Source organism: Dipodomys spectabilis, unplaced genomic scaffold, assembly GCF_019054845.1.
Source record: "Dipodomys spectabilis isolate Male_0828 unplaced genomic scaffold, ASM1905484v1 ptg000175l, whole genome shotgun sequence".
Taxonomy (NCBI): Eukaryota; Metazoa; Chordata; class Mammalia; order Rodentia; family Heteromyidae; genus Dipodomys; species Dipodomys spectabilis.
The window spans coordinates 9,775,829-9,792,978 of record NW_024870852.1 but is presented as its reverse complement, the minus strand read 5'-3'; the positions used below and the strand labels follow the sequence as shown (position 1 = coordinate 9,792,978).

The window sequence follows — 17,150 nt, the reverse complement described above, 5'->3', positions numbered from 1 at the left end:
GCTTGGGCACTGTCCCTGAGAAATTTTATAAGGCTAGCACTCTGCTGCTTGAGCCAGTGACACTTCCAGTTTTTGAGTGGTTAGTTGGAGATAAGAGTCTCACAGACAGGCCGGCAATGTGGTTTAGTGGTAGAGGGCTTGCCTAGCATGCATGAAGCCCTGGGTTCAATCCTCACTACCACATAAACATAAAAGGCCAGAATTGGCGCTGTGACTCAAGTAGTAGACTGCTAGCTAGCCTTGAGCAAAAGCTCAGGGACAGTGCCCAAGCCCTGAGTTCAATCCCCAGGACTGGCAAAAAAAAAAGTCTTACAGACTTTCCTGCACAGGTTGGCTTCAAACTATGACCCTCAGATCTATCTCCTGAGTTGCTAGAATTACAGATGTGAGTTACTGGCACCCAACATCTTAATTATTATAGTTGTTTATTTACTTTTTTTGGGGGGGGTCCGGTCATGGGGCCTGAACTCTGGGCCTGGGCGCTGTCCCTCAGCTCTTCAGCTCAAGACTAGCGCTCTACCACTTGAGCCGCAGTGCCACTTCCGGCTTCTTTTTGCTTATGTGGTGCTAGAGAATCGAACCCAGGGCCTCAGGCATGCAAGGCAAGCGCTCTACCACTGAGCCACCTTCCCAGCCCCCCCTATTCACTTTTCTATCTCCTCTTTGAAGCCAAGCACTTTGTCTTGCTCTCCATTGCATTCCTAGAACTGATTAATGCCTGGTACACAATAGATGCTCGACAGTTATTTGTCAATTGACTGAATATGGGGGGGGAGGGGTGACCATGGGGCTCCTTGCCTTTGCCACTTGCCACACTGCAATTTTTTTTTCTTCTCCTTCCTTTCGCAGCCCATGTAAGGCTTGTTGCCAGTTCCTCCACCTGCAGGACGCCCTCCATGACCAGCTGGGCTCTGAGCCCTGCAATGTGCTTGCTCTTGCCCCCACCTCCTACAGTGCCTAATTTTAGGTCCCAAGAAGAGTCCAAGAGCGATATTAAAGATGGAAGCCAACAGTTTTTATTGGTGTGGAGAAGGAGGCACTGGATGCTCCAGCCCAGGGAGGCCTTGCAGGGAGCTGCTGGAAATGCAGACCAAGTCACTTCTTCCACTCCTTCCGGTCGTAGTCCCAGCGGGAGGCCAGGCCCTGCACCGGGTTGCCCTTCATGTCCAGGACCCGCTGGAGCTGCCGCGCCTTCCACTCCTCCTGCAGGGTGATGGGCTTCTCGGGGAACACTGTGGGGAGGAAGGCGCAGCACAGCAACAGCGCAGGCCCTGAGCCCCGGTCTCCAGCCACAGGCTCCAGAAAACCTCCATCCTATCTCCCGCCCACCAGGCTGTGTGTTAGAGCAGCCTCCCGGGACCTCTGGGCTCTGATCCCAGCCTTGCCTCAGATTCCCTGAGTGTGGGAACCAGGCGGAAGGCCTTCCCCACGCTGAGCCACAGTATTCTCCTTGATCCTCGTGCTCAGTGGAGTAAATAGGAGCAGGAATGGGGAGATGTCCTGGGCTACAAGATTCCATTCTGGCTAGGTACCTATGGCTCATGCCTGTAATCCTAGCTACTCAGAAGGCTGAGATCTGAGGATCACACTTCAAAGCCAGCCCGGGCAAGAAAGTCCATGAAATTTGTATTCTCCAATTAAGTACAAAAAGTCAGAAGTGGGGGCTGGGAAGGTGGCTCAGTGGTAGAGCACTTGCCTTGCATGCCTGAGGCCCTGGGTTCGATTCTCCAGCACTACATAAGCAAAAAGAAAAAAAGCCGGAAGTGGCGCTGTGGCTCAAGTGGTAGAGCGCTAGCCTTGAGCTGAAGAGCTGAGGGACAGCGCCCAGGCCCAGAGTTCAGGCCCCACAACCGGACCCAAAAAAAAAAAAAGTCAGAAGTGGAGCTGTGGCTCAAGTGGTAGAGTGCTAACCTTGAGCACAAAAGCTCAGGGACAGCGCCTAAATCAAAAAAAAAAGGATTCCATTCTGAAAGCCCAGATCATCCAGCCCTGAGACAATCATTAAAACTGGAAGTGGAATTGTGGCTCCACTTTACCATGTACTAGCCTTGAGCAAAAGAGCTCAGGGACAGAGCCCAGTCTTAAATTCAACAACAAAAAGCCTATGCAGGACACTGGTGGCTCATGCCTGTAATCCTCACTACTCAGGAGTCTGAGATCTCAGGATCTCAGTTCAAAGCCAGCCTGGGCAGGAAAGTCCATGAGACTCTTATCTCCAATTAACTACCAAGGAAGCCAAAAGTGGAGCTGTGGGTCAAGTGGTAGAGTGCTAAAAAAAAAAAAAGCTCAAGGACAGCACCCAAGACCTGAGTTCAAGACTCACAACTAGCACAAAAAAGGAAGAAAAGAGAAAGAAGAAAAAGATAGATGATAGATAGCTAGAAAATAGATGATAGACAGACAGATAGACAGACAGATAGATAGATAGATTGATTGATAGATAGAGGCCTATACTGGAATGCCTGTAACCCTAGCTACTCAGAAGGGTGAGATCTAAGGACTAAGGTTGAATGCCAGCCTGAACCGGAAAGTCCATGAGACTCCAGTTCCAATAACCACCAAAAACAGGAAGTAGAGCTGTGGCTCAAGTGAATAGAAAAAAACTAAAGGACAGTACTCAGTCCTTGAGTTCAAGGCCCATGTTCACACACTCACACACACACTCACACACACACTCACACACACATACACACACACACACACACACACACACACACACACACACGGCCTATATCCTCCTTATGAACACTCCATATCAAGGTCAGGCGTTGTAGTGGCTGGCAGGTGAAAATTCAAAGGGAAGAGGGTCAGATGGGCATGTTTCTGTCTTCTGCACCCATGCACCCACCTGGAGTGTCAGACCATTTTGGGAGGCATCACAGGGGAGGGTCTCAGTTTCTCACCACCAAGTAACCCTAACCCTATTTGATACATTCCCAAGCCCAACAGCTTATCCAGGTAATCGGTCCTTATCCAACTGCCCACCACGCCTCCCTCCATCACCCAGGTGTTTCCTGTACTAATCAGTCTTTCCTTCTCTCTTCCTTTCATATGGTATCTGGGTTTGAACTCAGGGCCTCAAGCTTGCTCATCTTGCATTCTACCACTTGGCTTATGCCTCCAACCTGACTTTTTGCTAGTTATTTTGGAAATTGAGTCTCACACATTTTTTTTTGAGTGGATTGGCCTGGAACCTTGATCTTCCCAATCTCAGCCTTCCACATAGTTTGAGATTACAGGTGCATACCACTGCACCCAACTACAAGTTGAGAAGGGGTCTCAAGAACTTTTCTGCCTAAACTGGCCTCAAACTCCAAACCTTGGGATCTCAGCCTCCCAAACAGCTAGGATTACAGGCATATGCCACTTATGCCTGACTGGCGTTCTGTTTAAAAAAACAGAGGAAGGGCTGGGAAGGTAGCTCAGTGGTAGAGTGCTTGTCTTGCATGCATGAGGCCCTAGGTTCGATTCCTCAGCACCATGTAAGCAGATAAAGCCAGAAGTGGCGCTGTGGCTCAAGTGGGAGAGAGCTAGCCTCGAGCTGAAGAGCTGAGGGGACAGCACCCAGGCCCAGAATTCAAGCGCTACAACCAAAAAAAAAAAAAAAAATCAGAGGAAGGGGCTGGGGAGGTGTTCAGTGATAGAGTCCTTGCCTTGCATGCATGAGGCCCTGGGTTCAATTCCTCAGCACCATGTAAGCAGATAAAGTCAGAAGTGGCACTGTGGCTCAAGTGGTAGAGAGCTAGCCTTGAGCTGAAGAGCTGAGGGACAGCGCCCAGGCCCAGAGTTCAAGCCTCACAACCGACCAAAATAATAATAATAATAATAATAATTTTAAAAATCAGCTGGGCACTGGTGTCTCATGCCTGTAATCCTAGTTTCTCAAGAGGCTGAGATCTGAGGATCTCAGCCAGCCCGGGCAGAAAAGTCCGTGAGACTCTTATCTCCAATAAACCACTAGAAAACTGGAAGTGGTGCTGTGGCTCAAGTGGTAGAGCACTTGCCTTGAGCTGAAAAGCGCAGGGACAGCGCCCAGGCCCAGAGTTCAAGCTCCACGACCGACAAAAAAAAAAAAAAAAGTCAGAGGAAGACAACTCAAAGGCTGAAGTATTCGGGAAGAGATCTGAAGGGCCCAAATTTGTGAACCAGCAAAGTCCATGAAATTATTATCTCCAATTAACTAGCCAAGAATGGAGCAGTGGTTCAAGTGATATAGAGCTAGCCTTGACCAAAAAACTCAGAGACAGTGCCCAAGCCCTGAGTTCAAGCCCAGAGCTGGGGGGAAAAAACACAGCATAAATACATACATACATACACACATACATACATACATATACACATACACACACACACACACACATACATACATACAAAAGAAAGGAAGAAACTCTCTTTTTTTTCGGGGGGGGGGGGGTGGCCTGGTCTCTGTTCCTGAGCTCTTTTGCTCAAGACTAGCATTCTACCACTTTGAGCCACAGCACCACTTCTGGTTTTCTGGTAGTCAGCTGGAGATAAGAGTCATACGGACTTTTCTGCCCAGGTTGGCTTTGAACCATGATCCTCAGATCTCAGCCTCCTGAGTAGCTAGGATTACAGGCGTGAGCCCCAGGTGCCTGGCGAATTCCTCTTTTTTTTTTTTTCCCCTGTTGGTCGTAGGGCCTGAACTCTGGGCCTGGGCGCTGTCCCTCAGCTCTTCAGCTCAAGGCTAGCGCTCTACCACTTGAGCCACAGCACCACTTCTGGCTTTTTTTCTGCTTATGTGGTGGTGAGAATTGAACCCAGGGCCTCATGCATGCAAGGCAAGCACTCTACCACTGAGCCACCTTCCCAGCCCATCTATTTTTAAGCTTTTGTATACTGGGATCTCTTTTTGTTTTTTTTGGGGGGGGGGGTCCGGTAGAGAGCCTGAACTCTGGGCCTGGGCACTGTCCCTCAGCTCTTCAGCTCAAGGCTAGCGCTCTACCACTTGAGCCACAGTGCCACTTCCGACTTTTTTTTTTTTCGGCTTATGTGGTGCTGAGGAATCGAACCCAGGGCCTCAGGCATGCAAGGCAAGCGCTCTACCACTGAGCCACCTTCCCAGCCCCTGGGATCTCTTTTTTATGAGGGAAAATAACACAAGTCAGTAGCAATAGCATTTATGACTAGGAGCCAAGGACTGACCTACAGCTCTCACCAAATCATCACCAGAATGCCAAGATGTGAGCATTGTTATTCCCAGTAGATAGACAAGGAGGCTGAGGTCCAGAGAAGCGCGCGCGCACACGCACACACACACACACACACACACACACACACACACACACACACACACACACTCCCATTAGATAGATAAGGAGCCTGAGGTCCAGAGAAGCGCACACATGCACACACACACACACACACACACACACACACACACACACACAATCCAACTTGGGCAGCCACATTGTGCCCTCTCTCCCTCCCTCTTTGGAGACTTTTCAGAACTCTTCCAATGAGTCCCACTGTGGTTCCCTGAAGAGCTTGACTGTGACCACAGAGCATGACCTGCAGACAAGTAAGGGGTGACCACTCACCATAGACCCGCTGCCACCAAATTGCCAGGGCCGTGAGTCCACAGAAAAAGAACACGCAGCCCATCACGGTCTTCCACTCGTTGGTGCGCCGGTTCATCTCTGCGAACGTCTGATGGAACTGGAGCCGGTATACTGGAGGCAGGTGGGTATAGGAACAGGGCCTGAGATCCAGCCAACCCCAGGGACTCTGGGCCAGCTTTTGGCCCCAGGTGTCCCTGAAGCTGATGTTGTTTATCCAGCAGATACTTTTTTGTTTTTTTTGTGAGGTTTTATTTTTTTTGTGCCGGTCCTAAAGTTTGAACTCAGATCCTGGTCCTGTTGCCCACCAAAGAGATGAGTTTGGTTATACTCTAACTCTTCTGTATAGGATGGGGTTTAGGTATGGAAGTATACAAACAAGCCTTTATTGTGACTTAGACTTGTATGTGTGTATTGGAGCTTGATTTGAGCTCCTGGTCACTGTTCCTTAGCTTTTTTTTTTTTTTTTTTCCCTCGAGGGAATAAAAAGCTCTATCACTTGAGCCATACCTCCACTTCCAGCTTCTTGGTGTTCAATTGGAGATAAAGAGTCTCAAAGCCAGGCACTGGTGGCTCACGCTTGTTATCTAAGCTACTCAGGAGGTTGAGATCTGAGGATCACAGTTTGAGGCCAGCCGGGGCAGGAAAGTCCATGAGACTCTTATTTCCAACTAACTACCAGAAAAACAGAATTGGAGTTGAGGCTCAAGCACTAGCCTTGAGCGGGGCACGGGTGGCTCACGCCTGTAATCTTAGCTACTCAGGAGGCTGAGATCTGAGGATGGAGGTTCAAAGCCAGCCCAGGCAGGAAAGTCCGTGAAACTCTTATCTCTAATAAACCACCAGAAAACCAGAAGTGGTGCTGTAGCTCAAGTGGTAGAGTGCTAGCCTTGAGATGAAGAGCTGAGGGACAGTACCCAGTCCCTGAGTTCAAGCCCCATGACTGACAAAAGAAAAAAAAAAGTTTCATGGGTCTTCCTGCTGGCTGGCTTTGAACCACAATCCTCTGACATGTCACCCCCCTGGCCGGGAAGCAGGGAGGAGCTGTCGATATGGCGCACCCTCCCCTGCTGTTCCCCGCCAGCCCTGCGAGCACCTACAGGCCACCTTCTCCTCGGGGCTCAGCAGGGTCCAGCTGCCCTTCTCCTTCTCCTTCAGGGCCTGCTGCTCTGCGCTGAGGTCCGTGCAGAAGGGCTCGTCTGGCATGGGGTAGGAGCGCTGGGCGTAATAGTTGGTGTACGGAGTCATCTTCCCGGGGCTGTGGGCTGCAGGTACAAGGGAGGAAGCTGGACGCCAGCCACCCACCTGTCCCACCCCTGACCAACATAGCAATAAGAAGACATGCCAAGGCCTTTTTTGTTTTTTGGTGCCAGGTACTACAGCTTGGACTCTGGGTGCCAAGGTCTTATTTGCCTTTTTTGTCCAAGGCTGGCACTCGACAGCTTGAGCCACACCTTCGCCACTAGACCCTTTTTGCATTGGTTATTTCGGAAGGACTGGCTTTATGCCGGGGCTGGCTGAAGATGTGATCTTCCTACTGGTGCTTCCCCAGTGCTAGGGCAGACAGACATACTATGCAGGCAGATAGGACTATGCCAACCACTGTGCTGACCCTAAAGGGTCATGCGACACTGTACCCAGCCAGTGGGTGAGCTGGCAAACTTGTATGCTTCAGTTAACTTTGAACCTGGATTGCCCAATTTCTGCTAGGTAGCTAGGTTTACAGACTTGAGTTGCTATAACCGAGCCCTCCCTTCCTCCCTTCCTCCCTTCCTCCCTTCCTTCCTTCCCCCCCCTTCCGCCCCCCCCCCCCCCGGCTTTCTTGCTTTCTTGCTTTTTTCCAGTCCTGGGGCTTGAACTCAGGGCCTGGGCACTGTCCCTGAGCCTCTCTGTGCTCAAGGCTAGCACTCTACCACTTGAGCCACACTGCTACTTCCAGCTTTTTCTGTGTATGTGGTACTGAGGAATCAAACCTAGGGCTTCATGCATGTTAGGCAAGCACTCTACCACTAAGCCACCTTCCCAGCCGTGTAACTAGCTCGTCTGAGGCCCCTTTTGGGAGAGCCAGGCTGTTTGGCTGAGTGGCAGCCATCTCCTTGTGGCAGATGAAAGACAAGGAGCAGCTTAGTGAGTTAACAATCACAGCGAGGAGGATCAGGGCCAGAGCTGCGGTTTGCCCCACCCCCAAGCTGTGTTCTCTGGGAAGATCTGAGCCACAGAGATCATGGTAGGCAGAGCCTCAGAGCCAGCTTCCTGACATGCTAGACCTGAACCTGGACCTGAATGGTAAGCACAGCGTTGGCCAAGGGTGGAGGGCACAGCTTTGGTGTCCAAACTCCATTTGGAGTCACCCCCCCCCCCCCTCCAAGCCCCGTTTCCTTACAGAGCCTCAGTGTCCTCTATGCAGAGTGAGGACCACTCACTCTGTGGGAAGCTTCCAGACAATGCTCAATAGATACTCAGTAAACCCGCTGGAGGAACTTGGCCCAGAACCAAGGAGCAGGACCAAAGAAAGGGAGTTGGAAGCCAGGGGTTGGTGGCTCATGCTTGTAATCCTAGCTACTGAGGAGGCTGAGATCTGAGGATCAGGGCTTGAGGATCAGGAAGGAAAGTCCATGAGACTCTTAGCTCCAATGAACCACCAGAAAACTGGTAATGGCACTGTGGCTCAAAATAATAGAGTACCTGCCTTGAACAAAAGAGCTCAGGGACAGTGCCCAGGTTATGACTTCCATCCCCAAGGCTGAGGGCTGAGAGGGGGAGGAGGGAGGGAGAGGAGGAGAAGGAGGAGAGGAGGAAAAGAAGAAGAAGAAGAGGAAGAGGGGGGGGGGAGGAGGAGGAGGAGGAGGAGGAGGAGCAATTGAGGTGCTATCAGCCTGCAGAAAGGACCTTTGCTTGGGCAGTAGGCTGGGAAAGAGAGGTCCTTGTCTTACCTGTACCCCCTGGGTTGTGTGTCCCCCGAGTCCCCAGTCCTCTTGTCCTCAGCACCAAGCTCCTGGCGACTCTGGAGAACATCTGGGAGGTGGTGTGGATGAGTTCTGCCCCTGGCAGCTCACTAACTACTCAGAGGGACTAGACAGACTCTGGTATGGGGGAATCACTGAGTTTCGAGTTCACCTTTATGCTCCGGACAAAAGTCAGTATCCCCACCATGGAGATGAAGAATCCTGAACCTGTCCTCCCTCTCCCCACCCCTCCCCCACCCGGAGCTGGTTTACTAAGAACTGGGAAAAGGCTTAAGTCCTTAGGTAGGGGTGAAAGGTTGGGGGTAGGGGCCTGGGCTGAGGTGCTGAGGGCTGGGGCAGCTCCGGCCAGGGACCCCCTTCCTTCAGCTGTCTGTCCTCAGAGGACAGTAAGTGGGAGCCCAGGTTGGGATGAGCTGGGGCCATCTGCAGAGGTCCCCGCGCAGATGGCCGCGGCCCCCCCTCCCCCCTCCCCTCTAATTGGCTGCCTACGTGCGCCTCCTGCCCGCGCCGGCACCCCCACCCCATGCCCGGAAGCCTGGGGTCCAGCATCCCGCGGGCTCCGCGGGCCGGGGACAAAGTGGGTCGGAGGAGGGAGAGGACCGCACATCTGGGGGAGGGCATCGCACTCGGGAGGGAGGAAGGGGTGCGCTGTCTGGGTGAGGAGGGAGGAAGGGGTCCATACTGGGGGAGGAAGGGGTGCCCCGTATGTGGGGGAGGGAGGGTGCACCGTATCTAGGGGGGGAGGAAGGGGTGCCCTGTATCTGGGGGAGGGAAGGGGTGCCCCGAATCTGGAGGAGGAAGGGGTGCCCTGTATCTGGGGGGAGGGAGGGGTGCCCCGAATCTGGGGGAGGAAGGGGTGCCCTGAATCTGGGGGGAGGGGGGGTGCCCCGAATCTGGGGGAGGAAGGGGTGCCCCGAATCTGGGGGAGGAAGGGGTGCCCCGAATCTGGGGGAGGAAGGGGTGCCCCGAATCTAGGGGGAGGGAGGGGTGCCCCGAATCTGGGGGAGGGAGGGGTGCCCCGAATCTGGGGGAGGAAGGGGTGCCCCGAATCTGGGGAGAGGAAGGGGTGCCCCGAATCTGGGGGGAGGGAGGGTGCCCCGAATCTGGGGGGAAGAAGGGGTGCCCCGAATCTGGGGGAGGGAGGGTGCCCCGTAACTAGAGAGCAGTGTGCAGCGTGAGAGGGCCCAGGGCAGGGACGGTCGGGCTGGCGCGTGTGCGCGGTGGGGACCCAGCCCTCGGGGAGGGTCCACGGACCCGACCCCACGGCGGCGGCAGCTGTGCAAGCCCCCCCCCCCCCCGGCGGGGTCCCCAGCCGCTCACCTGGGCCGGAGACCGCGCGCAGCCCGCGGGGGCTGCAGAGACGTCGGAAGCTAACGGAGCCCGGCGGAGGAGAAGGACGAGGAGAAGGAGGCGGCGGAGGAGGAGGAGGAGGGGGAGGACCCGAGCGGCGCCGCCCCGCCACGTGGGAACGGGCCGCCCCGCGCCCCGGCCGCCCCGCGCCCCGGCCCCCAGCCTGCGCGGACCCGTGGGTGCGTCCGGGGGGGCCCAGCTGCCGTGCCTCCCCCCTCCAGGAAGACCTCAAGCTCCTGCACCTGGAGCCGCCTCCCTCCCCCTGGCATCTGCGCCCACTGAACCTCCCTCTGGGCCTCAGGAGCTGTGCCACTTTGAACAAATGGCCAACCTCTCGGGGCTCCCTCTCGTTTCCTTCCTGTAACAGGGAGTTAGTGTATTGTTGTAAAGGTGGGGAACGGAGGGGTTTCAGTGGCATAAATAATGAATGCATTTCTTTCCCTAAACCACCCCTCAGCTCTTCAGCTCGAGGCCAGCGCTCTACCACTTGAGCCACAGTGCCACCTCCGGTTTTCTGGTGGTTTATTGGAGATAAGAGTTTCACAGACTTTCCTGCTCAGGCTGGCTTTGAACCTTGATCCTCAGATCTTAGACTCCTGAGTAGCTAGGATTACAGGTGTGAGCCACTGGCACCTGGCTAAACGACAATTCTTTTTTTTTTTTTGGGGGGGGGTCCAGTTGTGGGGCCTGAACTCTGGGCCTGGGCGTTGTCCCTCAGCTCTTCAGCTCAAGACTAGCACTCTACCACTTGAGCCACAACGCCACTTCCGGCTTTTTTCTTATGTGGTGCTGAGGAATCGAACCCAGGGCCTCAGGCATGCAAGGCAAGCACTCTACCACTGAGCCACCTTCCCAGCCCCTTAAACGACAATTCTTGACTGACATTTCTTACCTCGGGTGTGGTGATAACAGAAAAGACCCGGATTCGTTCATTCATGGACTATTTATTGAAGTTGGGCCTCTAATACCAGCTCCTCTGGAGGGAGACTGAGGCAGGAGGATTGCCAGTTTAAGGCCAAACCTGGCAACAGCTAGAGCCCACGGCAAACAAGTGTGGAAGGTGATACAACTCAACGATAGAGCAATGGCATAGCACAAACAAGGCCCTAGGATCGACCTCCACCGTGCAAAAAAACTTTAGGAAGTGGTGCTGTGGCTCAAGTAGTAGAGCACTAGGCTTGAGCTGAAGAGCTGAGGGACAGCGCCCGGGCCCAGAGTTCAAGCCCCATAACCGAAAAAAAAAAGAAAAGAAAAGAAAGAAAAGAAAATTTTGTTTTGAAAAAAATTGATTCGTCTGGCTGGTGAATGTCTATATCAGCAGTGGATGGTGAGCACAAAGGTAGCAAGACCCTATCTCAAAAACAAAAGGGGGCTGGACACTGGCAGCTCAATCCTGTCATCCTAGCTACTAAGGAGGCTGAGATCTGAGGATCAAAAGTTCAAAGCAGCCCAGGCTGGAGACCCTTATCTCCAATTAACCACCAGAAACCCAGAAGTGGTGCTGTGGCTTAAAGTGGTAGAGTTCTTGAGCACAAAAGCTCAGAGAGCACACCCAGGCTCTAGGTTCAAGCTCCAGGATTGCCACATGCATGTGCGCACACACACACACACACACACACACACACACACAAAATGGACCTGCATAGAAAAGTTCTTGAGACTCTCATCTCCAAGTAACCAGTAAAAAAAACTGGAAGTGGGGGTATGCCTCAAGTAGTAGAACAGCAGCCAGGCATCATTGGCTCAGCCTGTAATCCTAGCTACTCAGGAGGCTGAGATCTGAGGATCACAGTTCAAAGCCAGCCCAGGCAGGAAAGTCTGTGAAACTCTTATCTCCAATAAACCACCAGAAAACCGGAAGTGGTGTTGTGGCTCAAGTGGTAGAGTGTTAGCCTTGAGCTGAAAAGCTCAGGGACAGCGCTCAGGCCCAGAGTTCAAGCCCCACGACCACCAACAACAAAAAAAGTAGTAGAATACCAATCTTGATGAAAAAGCTAAGGGACAGTGTACAGGCCCTGAGTTCAACACTCGGCATCAACACATAAGAAAGAAAGAGAGCCGGGCGCTGGTGGCTCATGCCTGTAATCCTAGCTACTCAGGAGGCTGAGATCTGAGGATCGCGGTTCAAAGCCAGCCCGGCAGGAGAGACCATGAGACTCCTATCTCCAATAAACCACCAGAAAATCGGAAGTGGCACTGTAGCTCAAGTGGTAGAGCGCTCGCCTTGAGCTGAAGAGCTGAGGGACAGCGCCCAGGCCCAGAGTTCAAGCCCCACGACCGACAAAAAAAAAAAGAAAGAAAGAGAGAGGAAGGAAGGAAGGAAGGGAGGAAGGGAAGGGAGAGAGGAAGGAAGGGAGGGAGGGAGGGAGGAAGGGATGGAAGGAGGGAAGGAGGGAGGAGGGAGGAGATGGTTAAATACAGCAGATCATGAGTTCAGCAAATATGGCCTGGAGGGCCTAGTAAACAGAAGAGTTTATACACTGTGGATGGGGACCACAGCTTTCCAGATATCCTGGAACCTACCCATGAGGTGTGCCCAGCTCCCACCCATCCATCCGAACCTGTTCCAGACAGTTTCAGAGAGAAAGACCAGACCAGAAGGGCAGGGACACAGGGGAAGGTGCAAGAAAGAACCTGGAATGGAGGATAGATGGAATGTACATCAAGTCTTCTGGACAGACCCACAGAGCTTTGCAGAAGCAGCGAGGGGTGGAGGAATTCCACCAGCCCTGGTTCCCAGGACTGGCCCTGCAGGGTCTAGCGTTCTCTGGTGCCCACTCCTGGGAGCCACTACTCCCCTTCCTCCAACCAAGGTCATTTCAGAAATACCAAGGGATGGCTTTACCTCTGAGACATAACCAGGGTGTGCTGTAAAGTAGCCTTAGGAAGAGAAGACAGGGGAAAATCTCCTTTCACCCAGCCTAGGGGAGAGCTCTCCTGTGTCCTTGGTTTGGTTTTGCTTTTGAGACCGGTAATATCTCACTATATAACCCAGGGTGACCTTGAATGCTCAATCCTGCCTCAGCCTGGGATTACAGGCTTGCACTACCATGCCCAGCTGCTATGCCTGGAGTCTTGTCAGAGTTTCCAGAATAAGAGGGTGGTGTACACTGGAAGGAGTGGTCTATGTGTGGGCTCTACTGCAACCACACTGCAAGGCCACAGCAGCACCATTTCTGGGCCTGTTTCCCATCTCTCCCAGGGCCTCCCCAGGGAAGGTACTGGAGAACACGACCCTCAGTTTTCCCTGACCTTTCCCACCCTGCCTCTGTGGGAACTCCGGCCCCAGATGTGGAGTGATGCTGTGATTAGAAACATCTGTGTGGAAGCCCCACCCAAGGCTGAAGACCAGAGGTGAAGACTGGCTCCTACCGCTCCAAGCAGATAAGTGGTAGCACTGCCGCCTGCTGGGCCATTGTGGTCCAGAACTGAGGTTGGGGAGGGGGTCACTGGGTGGTCCTGGGTGGGGAAACCGGTGGGCCCAAGAGTGGGGGACACTGAGGTGGGGCATGGCAGGGCAGCCCTGGCAGGAGCCCTGCCTGTGACGAAACCGCAGGGGAGAGAGGTGAGGGGAATGGAGGATGAGGGCCCTGCTGTCAGCACCCCGTCTCCATGGGGCGGCGGGTCCCCTGCATTAAGGGGCAGCCTGTACCCCTTGATCAACTGCAGAGACTCTGAGACGGTGCTGAATGGTCCTGCGCGCAGGACCCACCTCCAGATGGCCAGACCAGAGGGGAAACTGAGGCTGAGGACGACGTGGGTACCACGTTATCGTGCTTGCCTGGCATGAATGAAGCCCTGGGTTCAATTCCTCAGTACCACAAAAACAGAAAAGCCGGAAGTGGCCCTGCAGCTCAAGTAGTAGAGTGCTAGCCTTGAGCAGAAGAGGTTCAGGGAGAGTGCCCAGGCCCTGAGTTCAGGCCCACAGACTGGGGGGGAGGGGAGGAGAGAGAGGGGAGTGGGAGGAAAAGGAGAGAGAAAGAAAAGGGAAAGAGAGGGGCTGGGAAGGTGGCTCAGCAGTAAAGTGCTTGCCCTGCATGCATGAGGCCCTGGGTTCGATTCCTCAGCACCACATAAGCAGAAAAAAGCTGTAAGTGGTGCTGTGGCTCAAGTGGTAGAGTGCTAGCCTTGAAGAGCTGTGGGACAGTGGGGGGGGGGGGGGTTAGGGGGAGGGGGGAAGAGGAGGAGGAGGAGGGGGGAGGAGGAGGGGGGGAGGAGGAGGGGGGAGGAGGGGGGGAGGAGGAGGGGGGAGGAGGGGGGGAGGAGGAGGAGAAGGAGAAGGAGGAGGAGGAAGGAGGGAGGAGGAGAAATACAGAAAAAAAAAGAAAAGGAGAGGCAGGACAAAGCCCTAGACCTGTGGGGGAGATGGGCGGGGTTTATCCAGGGGCGGGGACTGCGCGGGAGAGGATGGCCAACCCGGGCGCTAAGGAGGTGTGTCCATCTGGTAAGGGGCGGGGCCGCTGCGCAATGGTTGTAGCCCGGCCTAGCCCAGGCTCCCGCAAGAAGGCTAGCTGAGATGCAGACTCCCAGGTACCAGCCTTCCAGGTCCAGGCTGACGTCCCCACCAGACTCAGCTCCTGGAGCCAGTCCAGAAAACGCTTCTAAAACTGCAAAACGAAGCCAGGCATGATGACTGTGTCTGTAGTCCCAGCTACTGTGGAAACTGAGGTGGCAAGATGGGTTGAGCCCAGGAATTGAAGACCAGCCTAGGCAAAGCAGCGAGCCCCACCTCTTGAATAAATAAAATAAAACCAGAGACACAGGCTGGGTCAGAGCAGTGGCTGGATTTTTTACCTCAAATGGCAGGGAAAAGGTGATCCAGAAATCCTCTGTTTTGTCTGTGCCAGCCCCAGTATCTGTTTAAGGATTAATCCATTGTGTTTCAGCCCCTGTATCTGCTTAAGGATTAATCCATTGTGTTTATTTCCCATTAGTAGACTGTTGTCCTTTCACAAAGCACTTAATACAGCCATGCTGCTCCTGATGATAGCAAACTGGACCTGGGCAAGCACTTGTCAGCCATGTACTTAGAGCTAGCTATTCCTCTCAGATCCTCAGCTTCCTCATTCATAAAATGTGACCCTGGGCTTTCTCTGATCCTTGGAGAGGCTGAGGCTGGAGAATTGGGAGTTCAGGCCAGCCTAGACTACATAGTGGCTAGTGACACAGCTCACACATACACACACACAAGCAAGTTTGTAGAAAATTGCACAGACTATGTATATAAAGGCAAAAATTGAGTAAAACTAAGCATTAGCATGTTCAAAGATGCACACTGCTACATGTATGGGAAAAAAAGAACAAGAAATTATGAACACAAAGTTCTGAATGCAAGTTAGGTTTTGCAAGGGAAGGTGGAGATTTTATCCTCATGGGCACATACGTCAAAAGAACTAATACTCTATTCGACAAGCTGTGTGATTGGTAGTTAAGTATGCCTTGTATCATCTTTAAACCAGCTGAGATCACACAGCCTGGAAAAGGAAATGGACAGACTGGAGGAAAGGTAGCTAAAGCAGTCAAAGCAGATGCTAAGGTTTTTGGATACAGCCCATGCTGACCTACAGGTAAACACACACACTTCCTACCATCACAGCTCTGGTTGCAGGTCTCAGGCTGTCCACTAGGGGCTGCTAGGGTATGTAGGAGCCTGTATCTCCTGCAGTGCCCAAACCCTGGTTCTCTTGGCATGGATGCAGCTCCAGATTTGTCCAGGAGGGGGAGCAAGTGGCCAGAGGAAGGCGAGATATGCACCTACAGCTGCAATTCCTTATTGCTCAGAGATCCCTAAGGTCTCAAACCCAAGAAACAATAGCATCTGTAGACAAATGATTCCCTCCGTCTCCAACAACCTTGCCTTTGAGTTTGAATCCTGCTGCTTCCGATTGTCTGTACAGGAAAGAATCTACATTTGTGGAGCCCTGATCAAGAACACATCGTTTTGCCATTTTTACAAAAAGAAACCTATAGCCATAAAGCTTGCCTGGTAGGGAGGTAATTTCAGGATTAAATATTCTGATAACATGTATATGCATAGTTATTGGCTGTCGGTGTTCTACTGTGAATGTGAGTTACACAAGTTCAAGAGTTTTTATCTAATTCCTGCAGAGCACATTGTACTAGTTTTCTAACTAGGCCTTGGATGAGCTGGACAGCGCTGATACAGTCCTCCAGGGGCTCAAAGCGCATGGGTCTGGGGAAACATCACTGGAAGTTCAGAACAGTAGACAAGACACTCATTCTAAAGCTGGGAATGCTGGGGGTTAAGGAGGTGAAACAAGGGCCCAATCAGAAGTGACACTAGGGCTGGGAATGTGGCTCAGTGGTAGAGTGCTTGCCTAGCATGCGTGAAGCTCTGGGTTTCATTCCTCAGTACCACATACACAGAAAAAGCCAGAAGTGGCGCTGTGGCTCAAGTGGTAGAGTGCTAGCCTTGAGCAAAAGAAGCTCAGGGACAGCATCCAGGCTCTGAGTTCAAGCCCCAGGATTGGAAGAAAAAAGTGACACTAGCTGGACACAGGTGACTCAAGCCTATAATCCTAGCTACTCAGGATGCTGTGATCTGAGAATCACAGTAGCTTGAAGTTGGTGAGATGCTTATCTCCAACAAACTAGCAAAAACCTAGGAAGTGTAGCTATGGCTGCAGTGGTAGAGTGCTAGCCTTGCACCCAGGACCTAAGTTCAAGCCCCAGTACTGGCACACACAAAAAAGAAGTGACATTAGGTCTGCCTTCCCTCATTGCCTCTTGGCCAGCAGCCACCATCCGCCCCTAACCGCCCCTTGCACAAGGGCGTGATGCAACCCAGAACCGGCCTGAGGCACCCTCTGGGGGCAGCGCTAGGAAGGAGATTTTGCAACAGTTGGGGTAGGCAGGAAGCAGAACCAGCCAGGGCCCAGTCCAGGAGATAAGGGAGTCCTACCTCCTCCCTGGGGCTCCTCCCAGGCCCTGGTTTCCTTTTCCCTTCCCTTTCCGGGAAAGTGGCGCCTGGCCCTGACCCCAGCCTCGCCCAAATCCTGGCCTGGCCCTGTGACTCACCTCCTTTCACTGTGGCAACCAGACTGGGAAGTGAGCCTGCTTGCATGCCACTGGGGAACTCTCCTGTGTGACCCTGGGCGCTGGGGAGCTCTCTCTGGTTGGCCATTCATTCTTTGATGCTCAGTAATAGGGACTGGTATAAAGAATTATAAAGGAAGGAAAATGTGGGGGACCCAGCAGCATCCCCATCCAGCCAATGCCAAGATCTAGATGACTGTCA

The 17,150-nt window shown here is 53.0% G+C and overlaps 1 protein-coding gene across 1 annotated transcript; it reads right to left on the bottom strand.

Annotated features, from left to right (window-relative positions):
- Nucleotides 1-1,058: 1,058 nt before the first annotated feature.
- On the bottom strand, nt 1,059-9,944 carry LOC122120460. Its single transcript, XM_042694708.1, has 5 exons — nt 9,863-9,944; nt 8,510-8,591; nt 6,677-6,841; nt 5,559-5,690; nt 1,059-1,232 (listed from the first exon to the last, which is right to left on the bottom strand). The coding sequence occupies exons 2-5, from the start codon at nt 8,589-8,591 to the stop codon at nt 1,096-1,098; spliced, it is 516 nt and encodes a 171-aa protein (XP_042550642.1). The 5' UTR covers nt 9,863-9,944; the 3' UTR covers nt 1,059-1,095.
- Between the last annotated feature and the right edge of the window lie 7,206 nt (nt 9,945-17,150).

Bases quoted from the DNA above. Each gene is read 5' to 3' on its own strand.
- LOC122120460 (XM_042694708.1), bottom strand. From the start codon at position 8,591: ATGTTCTCCAGAGTCGCCAGGAGCTTGGTGCTGAGGACAAGAGGACTG. The intron at 5,691-6,676 runs GTAGGTGCTCGC...ACCTGCCTCCAG, and splicing joins CCCCGAGGAGAAGGTGGCCT to TATACCGGCTCCAGTTCCAT. The intron at 1,233-5,558 runs GTGAGTGGTCAC...TCCTCCCCACAG, and splicing joins TTGGTGGCAGCGGGTCTATG to TGTTCCCCGAGAAGCCCATC.